Source organism: Rutilus rutilus (genome assembly GCF_951802725.1).
Source record: "Rutilus rutilus genome assembly, chromosome: 20".
NCBI lineage: Eukaryota > Metazoa > Chordata > Actinopteri > Cypriniformes > Leuciscidae > Rutilus > Rutilus rutilus.
Genome location: NC_140225.1, coordinates 12723014 through 12749196, shown reverse-complemented (window position 1 = coordinate 12749196; position 26183 = coordinate 12723014). Strand labels below are relative to the sequence as shown.

Sequence of the window (26183 nt, the reverse complement as noted above, 5' to 3'; positions counted from 1 at the left end):
GCCAGAAAAAATTAAGTTATGTTAAGTTAGTGCCATTGACTCCCATTATTTTTCGGCGTTTTTCTTCAGTTTTCAGTCCATTATGGCGGCCGCGCCGTCACGTCATGGGGGCAACTGTTGCTATGGAGCGTTCTATTGAGTTTCGCCTCTTGACTACTGTCTAGAACCAGTTCGTTGTATCGGCTTCATCACTGACCTCTGCTGGTGAACACTTGTCATAGCTCGGGGAAAACATGGCTGACAACCAGAGCGCAGAGTGGACGGCGGTGTGCGAGAAATTTCGCCTGGCCCATGAACTCTCCGAAATAGAGTCGAAAAAAGATCCTGAGAATAACCCTTTCCGATCGAAATACAAAGCTAGAGATCTGTTGAAGGAAATCCACTGTTCTTTGAAAAAAAATCAAATCGAGGAGGAGGGCGAGGTTGACAATGGAGCGGATAGTGAGTCCAGCCAGACGGTGGATGGAGAACCGGGGAATGATTTTGGGAAGGCGTATGCTGGAGACTCTCCAGCCGGTCTGCGAGTAGCGAGGCTCGCGGTGGTGCAGTACCATCTCGGCGTAAACCACATAGAGACTGAGGAGCTCTCAGCTGGAGAGGAGCATCTGATGACCTGCATGAAACTCATTGACAAGTGCACAACAACACGAGAGAATGTCTCGCTGTTTATACAGGCCCGGGTAAATATACACTGCGTATCCGAGCATTTCCTTCTAAAAGTTTCATATAGTTGACTAAATGTGAAGTGTAGCTTACTCTTTGACTTCTGCGCCATGGTGTATTCTGATGCGTATTGTGTTTTTTTTTTTGCGTGTGTGTTTTTTTTGACAGAATCAGCTCGGCATTTTGTGGGCGGGAAGAGATGAGATTGAAAAGGCTCAAGGATTTCTGGAGATTGCTGAATCAATGTATTTGCTCTACATGAAAGAGGTGTGTGACTGGCACAAACAACTCTCTTTGGGCATCAGATGCGAGTTCCGGGTGACGTCACTGTGACGTGTCCTTTTTGCATGGTCTGATGGTTTGCTTTTTAATTAAAAAACACGAGAGTTTTGTCCAAAATGACATGCGCTGTGTACTACTAGTGTATGAATTTTATAAGATAATTAAAAAAATGTGTCATCTAACATCAGAGTCTGATGGCCCCTCCCCCTCCATAAATGTAAAGAAGGTGACAACAACATTAAACATTCTCTCTTTTTTTCCGGTTAATTAATGCATATTTAATTTTTTTAAGTGTACTTTATTCTTTTTGGAATTTTCAGTATGAAAACAACTCACACTATACTACAAAATGGCATTGAATAGACTATGTGCCAGCCTGCCAGGCCTGGGCAACTCTGGCCCTTGAGATCCACTTTCCTGACGAGTTTAGCTCCAACAACCCTGATCAAACTCCCATGCCTGTAGCTTACTAGTAATCCTGAGGACCTTTGCTGCATCCGAAAGCTTAGGGGCCGTTCACATATCGCGTATTTTGCGCGCTCAAGTTTGTTATTTCAAATGTAGGCGCCATAGATATATACACTAGATGTCGCCTTGGGGTTCTAAACATGCGTCAAAACCGCCGCCATCTTTGAACAGGGGTCTTGTCATCGCATGATGACGAGGAAGTAGGCTATATCAGCAAATGATTAATTGATTTCTAGCCCTTGCATTAGCTTTACTACTAGATATATTTATAGAGATGAGAAATACAAACCCGCCAGCTTGTACAGCTATGATCAGCTGTTCGGCCGAGCTTTCGACGTTGTTACGGAAAGGCCGTAGCTGAGCGGTTGGGTTTTGTCACATGACCTGCTGTGCGCTTGTGGCATTCTGAAAAGTTGAGATGTTGTTTTTTTTTGGAAAAACGAGTGCGCCGCACCCCATTCGCGTCGCTTCCATTATGAGCGTGCTAACCGCGCGCCTACACATAGATATAAACACACTATATATCTATGGTCATCATGGAGAGCGCAGTTCATGGTTGCATAGCAACGACAGACGCCATTGGAGCGCAATCGCTTGTGGAAAGAAGGCAATATCAGAGCCCGTCTACGGAGAGCCTGCCCACTCCCTATTAAGTCCTATTGTACCGAATTTTGGTTGTAGTTCCACCAGAGTTCCACTGGGGGCGATCGCCCATGAGTGCAGAATGAATGGGAGTCTATGGGGCTAGACGGCTAAATTTGTCTCTTTCACCCGATTGCCGTTGAGAAATCTCAGATTCGATAGTAGGTTTTGCAAGTTCAACATGGGTTATAGGTCGAAAATTGAATGAACGAGTACTTATGTCCTTTCGATTTCTTACAGGTTGAGTTGTTGTTGCCCATAACACGCTAGCATTCTGCTAATGAACGCTGATTGGTCAGTGAAGGACTGATTACGACCAGAGATACCGCTTGATGGCATCGTGGCATCCGAAGCGGGACCAGAAACAAACAAAACAAAAACTCGTCTAGCACGTGTATTTACCTGTGTGTGTCAGCTGTGTTGCCGATGCCTGGAGAGAAAAGAAAGTGCAGAGCGCGAAAGCACCAAAGCGACTGAAGGATTGCCGTAAAGCAGTATCTCTGGTCGTACTATGTGTATGACGTCATTGACACTTTAAAAGACTTTTTAAAGCAAATAAGTGACTCTAAAAAATCTAACACCCAGCAATGTGTAATTTCTTTGCATCTCCTTTCGATTACAATATTCAAATTACTAGACAAACAATTATATCCTGAGAAAAGTGGATTTTGATGGGTATACTGCCATAGACCTCCATTCTGCACTTGTCCTGTGAGCGCCGTCATATGGAATCAAAGTGGAACTGCAACCATTTCAGAAGCCGGAAGTGTACTGAGAGTGAAACTTCTCGCCTTATTAGACATTCTCTGGCAATATTATGAAGCGGCGTGGCCACGCTTTCCACGCGTTTTTAGACGCGATATGTGAACGGCTACTTGGTCAGCTTATTTGCTGCCTCTCTGCCCCATCAGTCAATGATTTTGCATTTGTGCACGAAGGTACCTCACAAAACTAATTTCGGACATGCTTCTGAGGCACCATAACGGTTTAATGATCTACAACAAAATAGAGAGAGCTTTGATGATAACTAAGCAAATATTCAATTACTACTACAATACTAATTTCTCACTAGAAATTACATCAAATGTGGAAAACATTGGTAAAAAAAAAAAAACCCAGGGATGGGCAACTTCAGCCCTGGAGGGCAACTGTCCTACAGAGTTTAGCTCCAACACTGATAAAAACTCACTTGCCTGTAACTTTCTAATAATCTTCAAGAGATTAGCTTGTTCAGTTGTGTTTGATTAGGGTTAGAGCTAAACTCAGCAGGACAGTCAGTGGCTCTCCAGGAGTTGCCCATCCCTGATTTACACACAAACTGACCACCAACCACAACTTTCAGACGGCATCTTTATATTCTTAGCTTAATGGTCACAGAATGGAATGCATAGGATTGTGGGATATCAAAGGCAGGGAAGGATACATCAATGCTGCCTTCAAAAATCAGTCGGTGATTTCCTATCTTGGAATGCATCCTACAAAGGCAGGGTTGGAGCAGAAAAGTGAAAAGAAGAAAAAAGTGGATCTCAGTGGACAGAGTTGCCCACCCCTGCATTTATACTATCTTATGTGCAATTTACAGTACTTTTTTTTATTTATTATTATATCTAAAAATAAATAGCACCTCAATTTGTGTAAAAATACAAATAATGTGTAATTAAGGGCTCCCCATATAGTTTACAGCATTAGCTAAGATTTTTAAAATTATAATATAATTTATTTTAACTCTGTCTCTCTGCAGTCTCTACAAACTACTAATAAAATACGATGATGTTTTGGGCTGACATTTGTTCCCTTTATGCATATTAGGATGGTCAGCCACCACTGGATCTTCAAGACTTTTTTGTACCACAGGGAGAAGAATTATCCCAGCAAGAGAAGACAAGAAGGTAACATCCCTCCCCCTAATCTGCTTTATAAAATATTATCGTGGTTCCAGAAATGTTTTAACTCCACTCTATCCCCTTATGCGCCAACAGGTTTGAAATGGCTTATACGCACACACTGTATTACTTGGCTCAAGTGTACAAGAATCTGCAGCAGTATGAGAGAGCTGGACAGTACTGTCACAGTACACTACAGAGGCAGCTGGAGTACAAGCAGTTTGTGCCGCTCGAGTGGGCCATTAATGCAGCCACACTGTCACAGTACTACATCACCAAGGTAAAGTAACTACCTGCGGTAATTAACAAGTACAAGATACAGTGTGTAGTCCATGAAGTTTATGATCAAGCTCAGTGGATTTTTTTCATTGTGTGTTAATCATTCAACCATACGTTATTTTATCTTGACTGCGGTCAAGGCCCGAGGAATTCCCTGTATATATGTGGTATGTCTCTCTTGTCTCTGTATCACAGACACGGTACATGGAGGCTCGTCACTGTTTGGCTGCGGCTAGTGTCATTGCTACCCTTGCTGGAGAAATCCCCTCAGAGGCAGCTGCCAAAGAAAGTGGGTTTTTTGGTGTTTGACTGTTCAGTCTTGTATATTGTGAATTTCCCTGCATTTCCATTTAGGGATGCACTAAAATTTCAGCAGCCGAAAAGTATCGTCCGAAAATTGCATTTTCGGGTTTTGGCCGAAAGAGTCAAACAGCTGAAAATATATGCTGCCCCGTCCCTCAGTGTTCAGCGCTCAGGTTTCACTCTCGCTCCAGCCGTTATCACTGCGGGTGTGACGCTCCGCTCATGTACGGCTCATCGGAAAAACAAAGTCCCAAATAACGCTCCGACAAGACATTTCTATGTAGTAGTATAGTTGTTTCTGTTTGCAATAGCCCTGCTGTGCTAAAATGACGCTACCCTCTCGTTCACTGATCTCGTTCACATGCTCTGATAAATATCTTTGTAGGATTATTCATCATTTTGGATAATTGGTCAAAAAGAAATCTGTTAAATCTGATTCTGTTGCATAGAACTGAAGAAAGAATAACACATTGATATTTAATATTAATATTTTTCCTGTCCAATTTTAGTGTGTTGCTTTCAATAACAGTATATATAATATATATAAATAATATACTGTAAATATATATAATATATATACTATTGGCTTTTGAAAAAAAAAATGTATTCAGTATCATTAAAATGATTGAATTTCATTACAAAGTCTAATATCAATACAGGTTTACAAAAAAGCTAATTTAAAATAATAAATAAATCATTTTTAAAAAGTGTTTTCGGCCAAGTGCATCTTGAATGTTTTTGGCTTCGGCCCAGAACTTTCATTTCGGTGCATCCCTATTTCCATTTGCTTTACTGAATGCTAATTGGTGGTTGATTAATGAAAACAAAACTCCCTTATTTTAGGCAGTTCACAGAAGGCCTTAGTGTCACTCATAATATAACTGAAACAATGGTATTTAAGACAATCTGTCTGTTATTGTAACAGTCATGCTTGTCAGTTGTTATACATTGCATGACATCCGGAGGTTGTACAAACCTACACACTGTGATATTTAGCAAGAGAGTCTTTGACCAACTACACATAAACTCTAACTTAGAGATACCACATAATTTTATCCAGAGACTATATATTGTATATATACTAAACTTTTTTGAAAGTGTTAAAAATGCTGCATTTGAAGCATGAGACTAATAGTGTTGCACAAACACTGAGCCAATTAATAATGTAATCTACCATTCAATAGTTTGGGGTCAGTATATATATTTTTTAATAAATTAATTCTTTTTTTTCAGTAAAGATGCATTAAATTAACCACGTGACAGTGATGACATTTATAATGTTACAAAATATTTCTATTTCATGATATCCTTAGGCGATCCTGAACAAATGTTTCACAGTTTCCTCAAATATTAAGCGGCACAACTGTTTTCAACATTGATAGTAATAAGAAAAATTCAGCTTTGCCATCACAGGAATAAATTACATTTTAAAATATATTAAAAAGTTATTTTAAATTGTAATAGTATTTCACAATAATACTGTTTTTACTGTTTTTTTGATCAAATATAATACCTAGGTGAGCGCAAGAAACAATCCCAAATAAAGTATTTTCCTGCTATACTTTTTTTTCTTACAACGCTTTAGTTCTGTCATGACAACTCTCTGAGTGTTTGGTATGGTAATGGGTATGACAATGTTGATATGTTTGGTCGTGGTGGAATAGATCTGCTATGCTGCTGTAGGTTATTGCTACTACAGAGCAAGCTTGCTACTGCCAATACATACATGACACACTGCTGTGAGCAAATGAGACATGCTGCTGCTGTACAATATAGCGTACATGAATAACCCGTAGCAAATCTATAGAGGTGGAGCTGGGGAAGGTGGAGGGTTTCTGAAAGCACGCTGCACTGCTAAGGCAACGCTACCCAAGTATTTGAAGGTTGAGCAGCGAGCTCATTGGCTACCGATAGGAACCAATCAGCTGTGCCCTATAGAGAATGAAGTGATTGCAAGCAGATTGAGTTCAGGACCTATTAGCCTGCGCCACCAGAGTTTCATGACAGAACTTTGTATTTTATTTAAAATGTTTACACGTAGCTCTGTATTTAAGTATATGATAATTTACAATCAATTATTATTAATCTTCCCAAAGGTGAGGCTGAATTTGAAAAACGTGAAGAGCTGTTGCAGAAGCGAGCCGAAATCGCTAGATGCTGGATCAAATATTGCCTTAATCTGCTGCAAGATGCGAAAAAACTTCTTGAGGTAGCCATCCTTTTTCTTTTTACATTTCAAGAGCCTATGTACACAAATTGACAGTTATTATTTTTACTTATCTGAGCAATTTCCATTGCTGCACAGGATAACGTCGGCGAACTAGACTCAGATCGGCAGGAAGAACTGAAAAGAGCACGTCGGAACGAAGAGGAAGAGAAAGAGAAGGGAAGAAAGAGTGCCATCCTTTTTGGTTCAAGCGATACTTTCGACTCTATTTGCAGCCTGGAAGAGAAAGTAAGCAGCATGCTTCCGCTGGAATTTGAAGAAGCACGTGGCATCTTCCTGGTGGGTCAAGGCTACGTAGCTCAAGCCAAAGAGTATTTCGAAATGGATGGTCACGTGACAGATCACATTGAGATCTTGCAGGACCATAGCGCTCTCTTCAAGGTCCTGGCCTTCTTTGAAGAGGACCTAGAACGGCGCTGCAAGATGCACAAACGTCGCGTCGACATGCTGGAACCAGTCTGCAAGGATTTGAATGCTCAGTACTATTTGTTAATCTGCCGGCAGCTGCAGTTTGAACTTGCAGAAACCTATTATGAGATGATGGACCTGAAGCTAGCTGTGGCCGACAAGCAGGATCAGCCAGACGTGCACACCATAAAGAAGTTTAACCTCTTGTGTTCCTCCTCTACTAAGTATTATCAGATGTTCCTCGACTCCGTCCGCTCACCAGAGGGCAAGTTTCCTGAAAAGCTCGAGGATGACCTGCTGAGGCCGGCGTTGGTGGCCAAATTCCGTGTCGCCAGATTGCAGTCCAAGCTTATTTCCAGTAACCCGGCTTCTCAAATGGAGAATCTCAGCCTCTCGCTGGAGTCGTACAAGTTCGTAGTGCAATACTGCGAGGAGAATCCAGAAGCCAAGAATGTAGTTGAAACCGAGCTAGAGCTGAGTGTGGAGATGGTCTCCCTGCTTCCTCTGAAGATCAACAGAATCAAATCCACGATGGCCTCCTCCAACTAACACGCTGTTGAAAACGCGGTATTGTGGCACCACGCATACATTTTAACAACTGACTACTACACACTACTCCTTGTTCCATGCCACACATAAATGTATCTATTGAGCCTTCACAGGACCACCTTGTAAGAAACTCGTTCAGCCTTTGCAAACGTTGATGTGAACTGATGTAACTGCATGATTTACAGTCATTAATTTATTTTCAAAGTACTATGTACAATTTTGTTTCATGCTGTGCAATTTTTTTATTTTTTAATATTGTGATTGGTATGTTTAGCAAGCCCAATATGAAAGATAACACTGTACTAATATTAAAGCATTTTATGCCAATAAACAAGCCAAAAAAGAGTTCTTAGTTTGTCTTATTCTGTCAAAATCTTATTCACAGTATATTTATTTTCAGTTTATATAATTTTAGACACGTACACAAAAACCGGCTTAGTTTAGTTGCAGCCAAGGTTGTGCAATTTATAGCTGGGAAATGATCCAGCTGAATGCAAAGAGGAAAGTACCTGAAAGTACAGGAGTTTGTGCAGCAAAATTAGGATGGTGAGAATTTTTTTGCAGTCAAGTTTGATGTACATCTAATTCTTTTTTTTTCTTTTTTTTATCACGCATGTGATTCTTGTTTGGTGATAATCGTACTGTAGAAGAGTCAGTTGTGTAATTAACGGTTGTAACCAGCGGTTGACCCGCAAAGTATAACCCAAACTTATTGCATTTCCTTCTCTAAATATTTAAGTAATACCATTTTGGTGTTTCTCTTTTTTTGTATTCTATCTATATTCATGACAAATAACCAATACCAAATAAATACCCAGATAGTTGGTGCACATACATAACTGACTGTGGGTGTGTGCCAAGTTTTACTCTGAGATACAATTTGATATCAACAATTAAAGTCTAGCTACTCGGATTCAAAAAAAAAGTTTATTCAATTAATTTTCCGTTTTATTAATTGGAAATCCAAAGTTTTGGTGTCTATAATACTCATTTAGTAAGTGTGATCAATTAAAAGGAAGGTTTGATTTAAGTTAAATCAAAGAAACTTGCTAGCTTGCTGTGTCAATCAAAAAGAAGAAATACACGAAATGGTGTCCTAGTTTCATCTTGAGTAACTATAAAGAAGAGCAAATGCTGAGAGTGCAGGTTTTTCCCAAAGGCAATAAGATGTAACCATGATCATTACATGTTTTAGTCAAGTCTCTGCGAGGAGCAAATATTACACAATCCCAAAAAAGCTCTACCAAGCCAAAATTACACACTCTTTTGTTCTCGAGATTTAGCATCTGATCATTATACTTGAAATATGAGTAAATGTCCCGTGACTTGTGTGTTTGGGACACTCTCTCGGCCATCTTCAGTCTGAGAGACAAACAAACTTCAGACCCTGAACTTAGCCAAGTGTTAAGTATAGTTTGACTGACACCAAACTTGATGTACATTCCATCTTAGTGCCGTTTAAAGTGTGAAGGTTGTTGTGAAACACTCTCATCTACAACTGCGTCTTTGATGTTTTACCTGAGGCTCCTTTATTACCTGAATCCGATGTCAGGTTATTTGGAACACTATTAATTAGTTAGTCATCAAGCCTTGAATTACTAATCAGTGTTCTTAAAATAATCATACTTAAGAATGTACCAAAAAACAGTTATCTGTCTGACTGCTACAGTATGGCCAAATCTAACAAACTCCCCAGTATACAGTACTTAGAATATTCTTTGTGATACAAGACAACATTTCCCACACTTTCCTTTTGCTTATGCGTGCAATGGAAAACTCCTCTCAGTCTTGCCATATTGTGTGCTAATAAAAGGAGAAACCTTGTCATTTCCTGCATGAGCAAAACCACTTCCTGCAATCTATGACAGCTTTGTATCAACATTTTAACACATTTAGGCTGAGCACAAAACTGCTCCACTATACAGTCTTTTCACTGTTTCACATTATTGTATTTAGATAATAACATATAACATATCCATCCCCCTTTTTAACAAAAAGGGATTTTTTTGTTTGTTAGACAGCCGTTTATAGTGGTTCATTTATCACCATGTGGATAGCAATACACATTACTAAAAACATATTACAATAGAATGATATCATCCAAAACATGTATGTCTGCATCAAGTAGCTCTTTACTTTTTCATCTGTCTTTTTTTTTAATGCTATTGCATAATTTAACATTCATGTTATTTTAATTAATCTATAGGAAATGACTTCACCAACCCATTCCCAGAAAAGTTAGGTCTTAGTTATGAATAAGCCATCAATTTATGGGTGATTCTGCAGAATTTAACCTTAACTTTTTTAATCATATTCTGTGAGATAATATTGCTCAACGTCCCATGGCATGTTGCAACAACAAAAATGTACAAATATTTAATTATAGAAAGAAACTGACAGTGTCTATGATTTGAGACAGTCACTTCCAGGATGTTAGATGATTTCTAGATTAAGTCTAGGCCTGACACTTAACTATCAGAACAGTGATTTATAATGGAGCAAAGTTATGTAGCCTGGATTTCACTTGAAACATTTTTTACATAGGAACAAATAGTAAGTGTGACAGCAGTTTTATTTAAGTGTTTAGTTTTCCTACTTCAGCTGATGTCCCACTTTTGCTGAACACAAAGCTATGTTAAGCAATTGTTAAAGAAACATGCCCTGACATCACTTCAGTTATAATTTTTATTTTATTTATTATTAATAGTAATTGTCTAGTGGCCTAGGCTACTAGCCTATTTTTGTCACTCACTTTTAGTTAAGTTCTAGTTTTAGTTCAGTTTTCCAATAGCCTACCACTAATATGTTTGATGGACACAAAACAAGTTCTAAAATAGTCAAAAACAGAGAGTTTATTGTTGTTCCATCATTGGAACTTACGTTTTCACATTTTTGTTTAGTTTTAATCTGACTTGTTTTGGCATTCCTGTTGTGTATATTTAAAACGACGGTTGAATTCGGTTTGTATATTAGTAATAGTTCAGATTGAGAAACCTTGCCAAAGCGAGCTGTTGTGGGCTGATTTCAGGAAACAATGACGCACTCAGGGGCAGGGTCTTTTACATAGCTATTGAACTGGGAGAAGTTTTTGTCAGAAGTTCATTTGAAGACATTTTCTTTCACATCTTCTGCTTTGCAGGAACAATAAGATGAGATTTTACTACAGAATAACTTTGGCACTGGCAATAATATGCCTTTTTGGGGAGAGTGGACAAGGTAAGTTTATTATTTAAGTATTCTAAGATCAGGTTTTGAAGTAGCCAAGATGATAGTAAACTCGTCACGGAAGGTGTTTCTGGTTTATAAAAACTGCGTATCTTCATGAAAAGTTCGCAAGATATTGTTATGAAAAATAAAATATATATATATATTTTTTTACTTGTCAGCTACGATTGTTGACTGTCAAATCATCCATCGTTATACTGAAAAATATCAATACATCCATCGCTTACACAATTAAGGGTATTTTACCGCTATTTATGCGTAGCCTATTGGCCATTATGTGTCGTTGTTTAATTTAATTTAATTAATTCACTAGACTAGCCTATAAGTATAGTTTTCACGCTAATGAACTGACTACTGACTTTGCCCATACTACCATTGAATAGTAACCTAATTATAAAATCTTTTATATAGGCCTATACTAATAATGAATTTGCTTAGGCTACTCTTCGATTCCGAATCGCGTTAACGACTCTGGTTTATTTAACGGTTCTATCAATTAATCTTTTAGTAGTTGTTAGTTAGAAATGTTTGGAAAAACAATCTTGTTGCTTATAATGACCTCAGCAGCCCGTTGCCGATGGTCGCGATGTATGGTTTTGATTCACTAAAAAGAACCGGCTCTTTAGAATGATCCGTTCGGAGAACTGGCTACATTGTAACGCGCAGCTTGGTTTTGATTCACTAAAAAGAACCGGCTCTTTAGAATGATCCGTTCGGAGAACTGGCTACATTGTAACGCGCAGCTTGGTTTTGATTCACAAAAAAGAACCGGCACATTAGAATCATTCGCAGTTTTAATCAATCAGTCTGCATTGTAACGCGCAGCTTGGTTTTTGATTCACTATAAAGAGTAGGAAATACTTTTATACAGTGAAATTGTGCCATATTGTGCAATGGGCTATTCTTCGGCGGGATTTATTTATCATACACAATAAAAACAAATACATAATAATAATAAAATAGGTAGGCTACATAAGATAATAGGCTACATAAAAATAAAATAGGCTACTTAAAAACCTATTTAATAAATAAATGCAATTTTTTTGCTCACAAATTAATGACAAAAGACATAATAAAACACTGGTCAGTTCATTATTACAATATCATGCCAGAGGAGTTTGTCTGAGGATAGTGTGAATGTCTGACAAGCCCCTCATCTGTCATTCTGTATTATCCCTGAACTCAGGAGCCCCAACCAAAGGCAGGTATATGTGGGTGAAATGCAACCCGGATGATAAGAACGCAAACTGTGTCACACAGAAGGGCCCTAGGGTGCCTCTGTCAGGGCTAAGCACCCGACTTCCAGCTTCTGCTGCAAAACACATGTAAGTTGCCTGTTTATTTACTTCTGTTCACTTACTTTGACATGTTTATTTATGTCTAGATTAATGAAAACTAAAGAGTTTAGGAAATGTATTGTATTGTAACATGATGCATTTCACTACTGCAAACTGTAGACATTTGATTAGATTTAGTTTGCAGAAAATCGTATCCCTCCTGTCATACCTGAATCCCTGATATTTTCTTGGAAAAATCATGTATAGCGTTTTCACAACCAATATTCAGTGGAGTCGTGTTACAGCTTAATCATCCATCAATAATTTCAATACTATCTGCAGTGGAAGCTAAAGTTTTTAGATAAAGACATTTTTCGACCTACAGGAAGTACTGACTGCTTCCTCAGATATGGTGTCATAGAAAATGGGGTTAAGAAATGAAAGAAATGCAGTAAGTTTTACTGAATTTGGTTTCTTGGAAACATTTTCACCAAAATATGCTGATGTTGTTCAACGTCAGGGGCATTTCCAGAGCTGCTTATATGTTTTGACATTGTGAATGCGACGTTTCACCACATGATTCAAATCTCTGTTATCGTTTTCCTGGCAGTGCTGATTATTTCTGCTGAAAGTAGTAGACTGTTTCTTTTCACTGCAATATATATATTCATAAGGATGAGATATTTTCTGTAAGGTTTTGTTACTGTCAAATACAAGTTTTAGCGCTCATTATGCTAGAACTACAATTGTTGTGTGTTATATAACTGGAAAGGCACTAGCTAAAGTGTCAAATGTTTTTGTGTGTTCTGATTTTGATAATTACACAATATGAGAATATGTGACCCTGGACCACAAAACAGCCATAAGGGTCAATTTTTTTGACAATGATATTTATATATCAACGGAACACTGAATAAATAAACTTTCCATTGATGTATGGTTTGTTAGGATAGGACAATATTTGGCCGAGATACAACTATTTGAAAATCTGGAATCTGAGGCTGCAAAATCTGCAGTATCTTCATGGAACATGATCTTTACCTAATATCCTAATGATTTTTGGCATAAAATAAAAATCGATAATTTTGACCCATATTGCCACAAATATACCTGTGCGACTTATGACTGGTTTTGTGGTCCAGGGTCACATATGGTCTTATTGAAATCAATGTAACATCAGTGTTTTTTATTTAATTAGGCCTACTTAAATCAAATTTGTAGATTGTATCTTTTTCTACTCAGCATTTCTCATGCTGAATCATTTCCTTCCGCGCATCAATCATATTGACGTCACGGCAGCTGTATCTCCTTACAATTTTTCACAATCTTCACCCTGAACACATGATATCTTACAGATCAACGAGATAACTAGAATGCTGAAAAAGTAAAATAATGTTCCTTCACTCACTGTTTGGTTGAATTGTTATAGTTCACAATATCTTCCTTACACATACTTAGAAACCATCTCTTCTCTTCTCTGATGACGTGTTTAGTGGCGTGAGGACGGGACAACCTGTCAATCATATGAGATCACAGCAATAGCAAGCCACAACAATTCAAACAATTCCCAATGGACAAAATTAAGTCACTGCCTACATTCTTTCCGGTTCGAAAAGCCATGTCACTTGAATATATGTCACAATAAGGCAATTCTTGCCCTGCCCTTTTACAAAGTCTTGATTTTATTTTTGGGGTCTATTAGAATTGTTGTATATGCTAGAATGTTCAAAAACACATTATTTTTCACATATTTGACATTGTTGCAGCACCTCTCTCTCCAGTCTGCCTGTAACGCTCTGTTTAGTTCTGGTCCCTATAAAGCCCCTCCTTCTGAAAAAAGCGCGATGTGCTCTGATTGTGCTGTGATAGGTCAACTGCTTCAAGTGTGTTTCAGAAACGTCACACCCTTTACTGTAACCGCAGCTTTCAACATACTCCTGAGGCAACTCAACCAGCCCTCTTCCCCATTCACCCCTTTGCATATTTCTTGGAAATTATTTAAATGAGGAAAATAATTTGTGAAAGATGTTCCTGGAGGAAAACTTAAAAGAATGACAGCTAGTGGTCGAAATAGGTACTGCAGTCCAAATTCTAAATATCGGAGATCGTTGTTTGCCCCGCCCCCTCCTCCTGACTCAACGCTCACTCGTAGCGCAACTGACAATGAAAGCCGAGGAGACTTACACGGATTTATCCAGATTTTAATATGCTCTCGTTCATGGAGATTTTTAGATGGATACCGAGGCTTTTTAGGTTGGGTAGAATCTGCAATCTCTGACCCAGTTTGTTTGCTGGCTGCAATACACTGTGTTTCCTGCCAGCTGGCATCCCGGGGTGTTGAAATACTATTGGGTGAACTGGCAGTGGGAGAGATCACACTGACCAAAACAAAAACAGACATTCCAACACAGAACGCACATTTCAAAGTAAATACTGGCTGTAGAAGTGTTTTTCAGAGAAACGAGGATGTGAACTCTGCATGTTTCCTAAGTATCTGCAAACATATTCTGGTATTTGTATGCTTTAGTAGAGTGGAAAAGTTACATACAGCACAGACTACAAGCGAAGCATTTCAGGGAGTTCAGAAACAGGGCTCTTTGGAGTAGACGTTGTGCTTTGGAACTTTGGAGACCTTTTTCATGCTCAAACTGCAACATTATACACTGAAAGCTGAAAATAAAAAAATAAAATAAAATAAAAAACTTTAATGAACTGGCCCCTTAATCTCTCAAGAAAATGACAGGAAGGGCTGAGAGGATGTTGGAGTGCTTTTGAATGACTTTGTGCTTTTGTATTCAACAGAGTCCCAGTAGAGGAAGCCACTCCTGACATTGAGGAGCAGTCAGGAGAGGGTTCAGGTAACTCAGACACCTTGGCCCCTTTTCTCAACATGGATCAGCAGTGGATGAGAGACGGTCCAGAGCAGGAAGTCAACAATAATGAAGTGGAAGCATCGACTTGGATGGAGTCCAGTGGAGACGTTGATTACGCCAATTATGTCTCACCTCAGAAAATAGATTGCTTTCTTCACAGGATTTGAAAGAGGACGACATTATTGCGTAAAGCGCTGCGTAACATCTCATGTGCTTTTTCTGTTTTCTTTTGTACAATGTGAAACATACGGGATGCTGCTTTTTTGGTCACAGATTAATATATTCGTAAACTGTACCATGCTCTGCAAAAGTTAATTATATCCATGTTTGCATTGTAAGGATCTATTTTATTTGCTCTTCATTTTTTAAACTTATTATTTTATTTAGTCTTAATGTCCATAGTGTGACCCATGATCTAACTTAACTATTAAAACAATCATTTTAATTAATTTGGAATGGAAATATTATTAAATGCAACAGAGATCATTTAAATAAAGTGTTCTGATAGCAAGGAGTACATTTTGTAAACATTTAAATGTCTTTTTTTGCCATTATTGTATAATATTTAGAATTTCAAAAAACAACTGAAATAAAAAATTATACAAAAAACAACTTAACTATATGAAGCATCTGTGTCTTATTTTGAACTCTTCAAACCAGCTAAAGGAGTAATGAACTGTATTCAACAAAAGCTCTAGATGTGAGATGAGGTCAGCCATTTAGGCTTCCTGTTTTACCAGAAGTCTATTGTCACACTTTGGCTGACTATATCTTGTGTGTTTCCGGACTCACTTCTCATGATCTGTTTCTCAGTGTCAAGTGCACAGACATACAGTTAATACTGTATTTAGAGCAACATTGAAAAGATCGAGACAAAGAGAAAGATGAGACAATGCAAAAGGTGCAAATGTGCAAATTCAAGTGCGGTTAAGATGACACACACACTCCCTTCAGAAACTTTACACCCACGTTTGTTCTTGTTACATCTCCACTGTTCAGCACATTGAAATATTTTTCTCCAGGTTTAACACTAAATAACAGTTTTTCAAAAGCAATTAATGATGCCAAAATGGGTACGTTTTGCTTTTTCTTGTAAAAAAGAATTTACACCCAGTTTTAGCAAAAAATCTTATTGAGAATGAATGTGTATGAGATTTTCAATTTGAGTCAAGGCTTGACTTTTAACCCTCATGTGGTGTTCGGGTCATTTTGACCCGGAGAAGATTTTCTTTTTCCTGAAAATACTAGTTAATGTTATCGCTTTGGACTGAAACTTAGTGACTTTTTTCACAAATGGTATAACTACGTCTGAAATGTTTTGTGACAATTTTCTTAATTTTTTAGGGGGGGTTTTGTCACCTTGTCACACTTGTGGTGTTCCCGGTCAAAAATGACCGGCCTATAAAAAAAAGCTTATAAATCACTCATTATACCATATTTTCACCCAATCTTGGATTCGATCTTTTTGTCAACTTGTTCTCTTTCAATTAGGACTGGTTTTATATTTCTATTTGTATCTGATTAATCATGGGCCTCATTTATCTGAGAGTAGGCATCTCATTTTTTGAGTAAAAAACAAATAATTTATGAGTAAATTTGGAAATATGAAAAAAAAAAATGAAAAAAATGGCTACTGTTGATCACACTAGTCTACTCTAATATTTCACCAGGAATTTTGTTTTGAAACTTTTGTTTTGTAAAAAATATGGCACATAGTCACACTTGTGGTGTTCCCGGTCAAAAATGACCGGCCTATAAAAAATAGCTTATAAATCACTCGTTATGCAATATTATCACCCAATATTGGATTCAATCTTTTTGTCCACTTGTTCTCTTTCAATTAGGACTGGTTTTATATTTCTATTTGCATCTGATTAATTGTAGGCCTCATTTATTTGAGAGTAGACATCTCAATTTTTGAGTAAAAAAAACATTATTTTTGAATAATTTTGGAAAAATAAAATAAAATCTGAAGAAAATTGGCACTGTTGATCACACTAGTCTACTTTAATTTTTCACCAGGAATTTTGTTTTGAAAAACTTTTATTTTGTACAATATGGCACAGAGTTACACTTGTGGTGTTCCACTGGGCCATTGAGGGCCATTGTGGGCCATTGTTTCAATGGGCCATTGAAAGTGAATGGGAGAGACCAATGCATCCAATGAATGGAACAACACAAAATATGTATCATTTTAAAGCTTAGAATCTCAGCTTTTTAATGTATCTAATCACTTTGATCAACTCCTAACGACTGCTGAGTTATCACTCTAAAACTGAGTGTACCCCCTGCAAGCGCCACCTAGCTGCGAAATAAATAATCATAATATTTTTCAAAACTATTACCTTGATCAACTTAAAATAGGTGTCATTTGAAAGCTTAGAGTCTGAAATTTACAATGAATGTAGCCAATTTGATAAACTTCTAAGTAGTGCCGAGTTATTTGCTGATAATTAGAAGAAAAAAAATCATAATTTATAAACTACTTTTTTGTATTACATTCAGCAATATGTCAAATACATCATACAGCTCAGATAGTCCTGTGTCATATGTCATTTGAAAGGTCTCAATGAGTAGAATACAACAAGCATAATTGTTTCAGGCTTTTTACTAAACTTGAGCTAGGTTTTTCTAAAAGAAGCCCTTCAAGAGACCCATGTGTAAACCATGTATGGATTCTGAATTTTAGACACATTTCCGCTCGTAACTTCATGAAACATGCTCCGATTGTGGAAAATGACACATCATTATTTACAGCAGATGCTTACAATTAAAATGAGTCCAAACTCAGCATAGTCCAACACTCAGATCTAAAGATATTCCTAATGGAGTTGTAACACACAAACCCCAACAGGCGCACACAGAGCCTTGAATATAGATGTAGCCTAGCACTTATGTCGCGTTTTAACTCATAACTCAATGAAGCATGCATAAATTGTGGAAAATGGCACATCATTATTTACATGAGATTGTTAAGATTAAAAAGAGCCCAAACTCACCATAATCCATCACTCAGATCTAAAGATATTCCTCATGGACTTCTAACACATGTCTCTCCCATTCACTTTCAATGGCCAACTGAAACAATGGCCCTCAATGGCCCAGTGGAACACCACAAGAGTAACTCTGTGCCATTTTGTACAAAATAAAAGGTTTTCAAAACAAAATTCCTTGTGAAACATTAAAGTAGACTAGTGTGATCAACAGTGCCAATTTTCTTCAGATTTTATTTAATTTTTCCAAAATTATTCAAAAATGTTTTGTTTTTTACTCAAAAAATTAGATGCCTACTGTCAAATAAATGAGGCCTATGAATAATCAGATGCAAATATAAATATAAAACCAGTCCTAATTGAAAGAGAACAAGTGGACAAAAAGATTGAATCCAAGATTGGGTGAAAATATGGTATAATGAGTGATTTATAAGCTATTTTTTATAGGCCGGTCATTTTTGACCGGGAACACCACAAGTGTGACTATGTGCCATATTTTTTACAAAACAAAAGTTTCAAAACAAAATTCCTGGTGAAATATTAGAGTAGACTAGTGTGATCAACAGTAGCCATTTTTTTCATATTTTTTTTCATATTTCCAAATTTACTCATAAATTATTTGTTTTTTACTCAAAAAATGAGATGCCTACTCTCAGATAAATGAGGCCCATGATTAATCAGATGCAAACAGAAATATAAAACCAGTCCTAATTGAAAGAGAACAAGTTGACAAAAAGATTGAATCCAAGATTGGGTGAAAATATGGTATAATGAGTGATTTATAAGCTATTTTTTATAGGCCGGTCATTTTTGACCGGGAACACCACAAGTGTGACTATGTGCCATATTTTTTACAAAACAAAAGTTTCAAAACAAAATTCTGGTGAAACATTAGAGTAGACTAGTGTGATCAACAATACCAATTTTCTTCAGATTTTATTTAATATTTCAAAATTAAAAAAAAATTAAAAAAAATTAACTCAAAAAATGAAATGCCTACTCTCAAATAAATGAGGCCTATGATTATTCAGATGCAAATCAAAATATAAAACCAGTCCTAATTGAAAGAGAACATGTTGACAAAAAGATTGAATCCAAGATTGGGTGAAAATATGGTATAATGAGTGATTTATAAGCTATTTTTTATAGGCCGGTCATTTTTGACCGGGAACACACAGGTGTTATAGGGTTTTGAACACCACATGAGGGTTAAAAGAACATTAAAAAAAAATTAAGCTTCATGTGGCTTCAGCAAACTTGTAGTAAAAAGTGGTAGCCACTCTCACAAGAGGAGATCAATATATCCACAGTTTCTCCAGTTTCAGCCAAAGAGCTCTGCACCTTAGTGTTAGTGCTGGCCTTTTGTTCATTCACCTCTGCCATCACTGAATTTTAATAGATGGCCTGATATCAGCAACGTTTCATCCACTGTGTAACACCAGACTTCAGCTTCGCGGAAAAGTCAAAAACTCACTCCGTTAGTGAGTGACTAACTCACTTTACTCCAAAAGTGAGACATTTCTCCAAAATTAATTTTCAATTTTTGGATTTGAATAAAATTCTGGATTCTTATAGGCTATATTCCATCTTAACAGTATAACATAACTTAAATAGAAGAAAGAAAATCATGTTTTCAAATATTACGTTGCAACATAGTCTGAGAAAATAGGTTTCTCTAAGTAGATTCATTTCTGTAGACAGTTTTCCCCCTCTGATCAATACGGAAGCGTATTGCATTCACTTGAGGAAAAATAATCTACTCTGTTTTTCTGAATTAACGAGTTAATTATCTCAGAATTACGAGATAATTTTTCATGAATAAAAAGTTTTTGCTCTGTTTTTCTGAATTAATGACTTAATTACCTCAAAATTATGAGATACATTTTTCTTGAAATAAAATGTATTTGCTCTGTTTTTCTGAATTATTGAGTTAATTATCTCAGAATTATGAGATCCTTTTTCATAAAAAATATTTGCTCTGTTTTTCTGAATTAATGACTTAATTATCTCAGAATTATGATATAATTAACTCAATAATTCAGAAAAACAGAGCAAAAACTTTTATTCATTAAAAATGTTGGGGATTTTAAAAGCAATTCTAGCTTTTTAATATTCTAAAAATACATTTCTAAACTAAATGTAGCCTACAACGTAACGTTAGGCCTATCTAATAATAACGTATCTAAATGTAGGCTAATAATAATAATAATCATAACAGGCCTATAGAATTAAAATCGTAAAATCTAAAATCTAAGTTTAAAATCTTATCAAAATAACAATGAAATTTAGGTTTAAAAATAAAATAAAAATAAAATGTAGTTAAAACTTTTATTTTGAAATTCAATAGCCGCGTTCTCTTAATGTTTCAGCGCTCATTCGCTTTGTGTTCCTGTCAGTCCCAGTCCCTTCATCTCAGAGGAACAGGGATCCAGCGGAAGTTGTACTGAGGAGAACTGTGTTCAAGCTAAAGCTACGGAGCTGAAATGGTGAGCGTTCAATCAGACTGCATTTAATGGGTGATATTCTTGAACTCACGGAACACTTGCCTCATTCCCTCTGGAATAAAAGCCCCCAATCCCGGCAAACATGTTTGCAGTTTATCCAGCCTTAAGTAGGCCATGGAAGTCGTGAAGGATAAGGGTGGGGAGGCTGGTTATTATCAGTCAGCGATTAAACACTGATAAAACACAACAAATGGATTCTTGTGGCCTTGCAAATTGGTTCTCATGGAGAATCTGTACGTGTTGTGGCTTGCGTGGCCAACGCAAATCCTACCGGACCTTTAAAAACAGCTGTAAAGCTGAAGGTTGAATTCAAACTAGATACCGAGTTTATTCTGGTTTCCACTCAAATTAAGCTGTTTGTAAGGTTTCAAATGTACACTTTTTCTGTGTCAGTTTCTGCAGTCCTTCCTGGCTCCGTATGGATATTGAGCAATGCAATGCACATGATAGTTAAATGTTTCGCACTGCGTCAGCATTTCCTTGCATTGGGAGTGATGTTTTAACCGACAAACATTTTTCAATTGCTGTGATGGATTTCTCCGTGGAATACAGATTAACTTGGAATGTCGCTTTAGGTGTAACGTTAATGCTTTAAGATTAAAGTATGATGTCGTCTTCACCCAATTGATAAAGTAGTAGCACCACCAGTTATGTCAAATTGTTAATGTGAGGGATGATCATTTGACTGTTTCTTATCATACTATTGCTGATAAGCAGGTTTCTTCCTTATACTTCGGACAAATTAGGTACAAATGCCTGAAATTCATAAATTTATTTATTTTTTGCAAACTGCAAAAATTGAGACATGTCAAAAGACAGTCTAAAACCTTGATTTGGGAATTAAGTTCTCGCATTTTATTTTTATAACATTAAACAAAGTATGTGAAATGTATTAACACTGACATGAAATTAAAATGCAATATTCCATAAAAAAAAAAAAAAAAAAAAAAACTAGAATTGTAAATTGAGTCCCCGTCATCTTTTTTATAAATAATTTGTTTAACATGGCTATATGTCACAATACAGAAGAATAGATCTGAAACTACCTGGATAACGGTGAATTGAAAAAAAAAATTAAACGAGATTATGTAATACTTTCAGAGTTTCCTTGGAGGTCTTTTTGGTCCTGTGTGTGAAATCGATGTCATTCTGAACGATGCCGAAAGCAGGAAAACTGCAGAGCTGAAGACGGAGGAGGGGAAATTGGAGAAGCATTATATGTTTTATGATGGAGAATCGGTTTCAGGAAAGGTGAGTGACCCGTGTGAGTCATTTCTTTCAAGTATCTGGTTTTGAAAGACAATTGACGCATGTTGTCCTCTGCCACCCCAAGGTAAATATCAATGTGAAACAAACAAGCAAAAGGCTTGAACATCTGGGAATCCGCATTGAGTTTGTCGGACAAATCGGTAAGTTAACACAATGCATTCAGCTATTCTCTTTCTCAAGGCGTTCATGAGTAAACTGGCTTCAGTATTGCTGTTCTAGTGTGCTGAGAGCTTAGGAGAGCATGTGGTTGTCACATGGAAAGCTAGACTGCTCTACACATTTTCTGTAAGGGAGGCGATCTGTTATGGTGCCCTAGTTACTTTATTTCTTAATTTGTAAGTATTATTAGTGATTCTGATGGTCTCAACAAACACAAGATTGCTGTTTGCAATGTAAAAAAGAAACAAAAATTGTCCATCCACTACATAAGAGCTTCTTTTTTTTTTTATGCAGAGCTCTTCAGTGATAAAAGCAACACTCATGAGTTTGTAAACCTTGTGAAGGAGCTCGCTCTGCCGGGGGAGTTAACACAGAACCGCAGCTATGACTTCGAGTTCATGCAGGTGGAAAAGCCATACGAGTCCTATGTCGGAGCGAATGTGCGACTGAGGTTAGTAAACGCTTTGTGGAGTTGTTGTTGTTGTTTTTTGCAGCATCGAGACAAAGCCAGACACTGGAACAAACACTGAGATGTTAAAAATGCCAATAGTTGTCATATGACTGCTGCTTAAGACACGTTATTCTTTTCACAATTAATTTCAACTTTCATTTCATGTGCTTTTCATGTCTATGCAGGTATTTCCTTAAAGTTACAATTGTAAGGAGGCTGTCTGATTTGGTAAAGGAGTATGACCTCATTGTCCATCAGCTGGCCACCTACCCTGACGTCAACAACTCTATCAAAATGGAAGTGGGCATTGAAGACTGCCTGCATATAGAGTTTGAATACAATAAGTCCAAGTAAGTGCACTTAACTTTGCCACTGATTCTAAGCTGCTGAGTAATTCTAAGTATGTATGGATTCAGTGGCTTAAACATGTTTGTCAGTCTAACTGATTTTGAGCTAACAGAAGTCTTCTTGTCTTCAGGTATCACCTCAAAGACGTAATTGTGGGTAAAATCTACTTCTTACTTGTACGAATTAAAATCCAACACATGGAGCTTCAGTTGATCAAGAAAGAAATGACGGGAATTGGTAAGATCTCCTTATATGTTCGATTTTATACTCTATTTTATACTGTTTTGAAAGGATATAATTTGTAAGTCACAAAAACCAAAGTTATTCATCTGTAAAGAATGTTTTACTGTAGTCCAGCTTGATTTGCATTTTATTTATTTATTATGAAGTGCGTCATGTGACATGCCTCTCTAGGGCCGAGCACAACTACTGAGACCGAGACTGTGGCCAAATATGAGATTATGGATGGAGCACCAGTCAAGGGTGAGCAGCTACTCCACATATTTTCTGTTTATATTTGTTAGATATTATATTTGATATGAGTGTAGGTAAGTCTTTTACTTCTACTGAAGACAAAGTGTACTAATGTCAGGTAGAACATAAAAAATGGGCCTAAATCATGAAACACGAGCAGAACAAATTTCTGTTTCACAATGCAGTGAATCATTCAAAACATTTTTTTTTTAGATAATGTCTAATGAATCTGAGTGAATTTTAAATAGACTGCAGCAAATGAACCTCTAGTAAATTACATTTTGTTGTTGTCCGTTCAGAATTGTGGGAGAATCATGCTCTCTGAATTGTGCAGCTCTAATAGTATCTCAGTGCTACAGTTTACTTTGATTTATAATTGATTTGTATAGAAACTTCACACTATAAAGCCCCTCCTTCTGAAAAGCACAATGTGCTCTGATTGTGCTGTGATTGGTCAACTGCTTAAGCCCAAAGTGTTTCTGAGAAAGCCTGCTCACACTTCATTTGATGTGCTATATAAGCATTTAGAGTAGTTAATATTGTGGTGCTGGTCGCATTGAACATAGTATGATATTGCTAGTTTCATTATTCCTAAACTGACTTTTGTTACTGGTCTGACAATATATTTCCAGGTGAATCCATTCCCATTCGCCTTTTCCTGGCTGGTTATGACCTTACACCCACAATGAGAGATGTAAACAAGAAGTTCTCTGTGAGGTACTTTTTGAACTTGGTGCTTGTAGATGAAGAAGATAGGAGATACTTCAAACAGCAGGTACAGTGTGTATGAAAATGCAGTTGTAATGAAATGTACAGTTATAAATAATGATGTTCCTTTTGAATGTCCCACGTGACAATTCTTGTTATATAAAAAAAATACTTTCAGTGTTTCATTTGTCATGCAAGATATAATAATAAAGTAAATAAGCAGTATGACTTGATTATTTGTCCTTTTTTTTTTTTTGTAGGAAATAGTTTTGTGGAGGAAGGCACCAGAGAAAATGCGGAAAAGGAACTTCCATCAGCGCTACGAGTCACCTGAGCACCGGCCGAGTCTCTCTGCTGAGCAGCCGGAAATGTGAGCGGGGTTTGGAGAGCAACCAGCCAGGGACACACGTGCCTCTCAGTGACCAGTCGCAGGAGAGGAGAACAAATTCCACTGAACATACATGCAGATCGCTGTTCACATGGTCACCCCTCACAGCTTATGGTGATAAACTGTGCCTGAATTGGCTCTGCCCTCCCTGTTGTCCACAGCAAGCAATCTGTTATTACACAAGGACACTTTTTAGAAAGCACTGGAAACGGTCATTTAAGTCATATAGCACATCTTCAAGGTTGCACGCATCCCTAGATGAAGAAATGTTTTTAAAAGTGCACTCACTGTTATCCTCTATGTTCCAAATAATAGAGCAGAAACACATTTTAAAAAGCTTCATCATGCATGCTAGCTGGTGAATTGGAGTTCATAGTAAAAGTTAATAAAGGCTATGGGGTAATTTTAAAAAAAGGTCAAGAAATGGAATGGCACCCAGGCCACACTGTATTTGCAATCCACTTAACATTTCTATTTAACTTATTTAGCATCTTCTCTTTTTTGTTCGTTTCTTAAATATTCCTTGAAATAAAAAAAAGTATATGTCTATATATAAAATATTTAAAGAGGCTTTGGACTAGAAGCTTTATAAAACTATGGCAATTTGTGTAATTATATTGGGCACATGTATTCAACTTGTTAGCCCCGTTTTGAACACACTGTAGTAAAAGAGGGCCACTTGAACTTCCTAAATAAGCTTTCTGAGATGATTCATCAGCATCGCTATACACTGCTAAATATCATCTCTGCTACAAACTTACAAAATTTCATATTGTCTAAATTGTTAGACACCATAGAGAAATGATGGGATTGTTTTGTTGTATAATTTGCATGTCATCCTGCTTTAAGGCTTTCTAACAAAAGGATGTTAACAATATTTCACTGTCGCAGATGTACTCGTTCTTATTTTACGTGGTTTGTGGAGTAAATGTGTTTATTTGGACTTTTTTGATTTAACTCTAAACATTACATTTATTCTTTTTTCTTTGATTTTAAAACACACTACGTTACCAATGAAAATGTCTGTACAAAACTATTAAGTGCCCCACTGGTAAAGATATAATGATGAGTGTTTGGAGAACTAATGAAATAGTTGTACTACGGCAACCGAGTAATTTGTACATCATGGAGATTGTACATATCCCGCCATAGTTTGTTTATCTGCCATTATGTCAAATAAAAATGCCAGTTTATACATACAGCTACATTTATTTTTTATTAAAAAATAACAATGTTATGAATGAGTGGTCAAAAAAAAAAATCTTCCATATTCCAAAGCAGGTCTTTGCAGAAATACCCTTTGATAAACCCTATATGTAGTGATGTTTTAAAGCTCTCGGGACGGATTTGGCGGGGAAATTTAAGTTTTACGTCAAATCCATGTCATGGACATTATTATGGTTAATCTATTTTCCCGGTTATGCTCTGCTGTAAAAGGAAACTGGACATAATGGTACTGTGTAGCGTTAACCTTGCACAAGTACAGTTTGAACAAGTTTACAAAGGGATCTGCCTGACCAAACCGATCCTTCACGTCATCATCACATCATCACATAACATACTGAGCAAGTGCTCAGTTTTTGCTTCCATGTTGTCATCTCAGTTATTTCATTGCTGCTGTGATTGAGCTATAAGAAGTAACATCATTAAAACGAGCCAGTTTCGGTTGCGCTGCGAAAGTCACCAGTCATTACAACTGTTTGTACCACATGCCTGTCATACCAACAATCCAAAAATGATTATCCTTCAAGATTGCACATTTTATAGCGAACGTATTCTCATGATATTGTAGTCTACTATACACATATTA

General features: G+C 36.9%; 3 protein-coding genes across 3 annotated transcripts; all 3 read left to right on the top strand.

Annotated features, from left to right (window-relative positions):
• The first annotated feature begins 163 nt into the window (after positions 1-163).
• kifbp (kinesin family binding protein) lies at positions 164-8049 on the top strand. Its single transcript, XM_084391855.1, has 7 exons — positions 164-680; positions 832-930; positions 3865-3944; positions 4035-4218; positions 4413-4506; positions 6617-6729; positions 6826-8049. The coding sequence occupies exons 1-7, from the start codon at positions 234-236 to the stop codon at positions 7702-7704; spliced, it is 1896 nt and encodes a 631-aa protein (XP_084247981.1). The 5' UTR covers positions 164-233; the 3' UTR covers positions 7705-8049.
• A 2713-nt stretch (positions 8050-10762) lies between these two features.
• srgn (serglycin) lies at positions 10763-15696 on the top strand. The gene is made up of 3 exons (XM_084391334.1): positions 10763-10920; positions 12116-12254; positions 15009-15696. The coding sequence occupies exons 1-3, from the start codon at positions 10854-10856 to the stop codon at positions 15244-15246; spliced, it is 444 nt and encodes a 147-aa protein (XP_084247460.1). The 5' UTR covers positions 10763-10853; the 3' UTR covers positions 15247-15696.
• Positions 15697-20441: 4745 nt separating this feature from the next.
• Positions 20442-25568, top strand: vps26a (VPS26, retromer complex component A). The gene is made up of 9 exons (XM_084390704.1): positions 20442-20558; positions 21678-21827; positions 21910-21985; positions 22299-22455; positions 22641-22805; positions 22934-23040; positions 23218-23286; positions 23910-24052; positions 24246-25568. The coding sequence occupies exons 1-9, from the start codon at positions 20556-20558 to the stop codon at positions 24357-24359; spliced, it is 984 nt and encodes a 327-aa protein (XP_084246830.1). The 5' UTR covers positions 20442-20555; the 3' UTR covers positions 24360-25568.
• The last annotated feature ends 615 nt before the right edge of the window (positions 25569-26183 follow it).

Coding starts and splice junctions, on each gene's coding strand:
- vps26a (XM_084390704.1), top strand. Junction 21,828..21,909: donor GAGAATCGGTTTCAGGAAAG/GTGAGTGACCCG, acceptor TGCCACCCCAAG/GTAAATATCAATGTGAAACA. Junction 23,287..23,909: donor GGATGGAGCACCAGTCAAGG/GTGAGCAGCTAC, acceptor ATATATTTCCAG/GTGAATCCATTCCCATTCGC.
- kifbp (XM_084391855.1), top strand. CDS start 234: ATGGCTGACAACCAGAGCGCAGAGTGGACGGCGGTGTGCGAGAAATTT. Junction 681..831: donor CGCTGTTTATACAGGCCCGG/GTAAATATACAC, acceptor TTTTTTTGACAG/AATCAGCTCGGCATTTTGTG. Junction 6,730..6,825: donor ATGCGAAAAAACTTCTTGAG/GTAGCCATCCTT, acceptor ATTGCTGCACAG/GATAACGTCGGCGAACTAGA.
- srgn (XM_084391334.1), top strand. CDS start 10,854: ATGAGATTTTACTACAGAATAACTTTGGCACTGGCAATAATATGCCTT. Junction 10,921..12,115: donor TTTTGGGGAGAGTGGACAAG/GTAAGTTTATTA, acceptor CCCTGAACTCAG/GAGCCCCAACCAAAGGCAGG. Junction 12,255..15,008: donor GCTTCTGCTGCAAAACACAT/GTAAGTTGCCTG, acceptor TGTATTCAACAG/AGTCCCAGTAGAGGAAGCCA.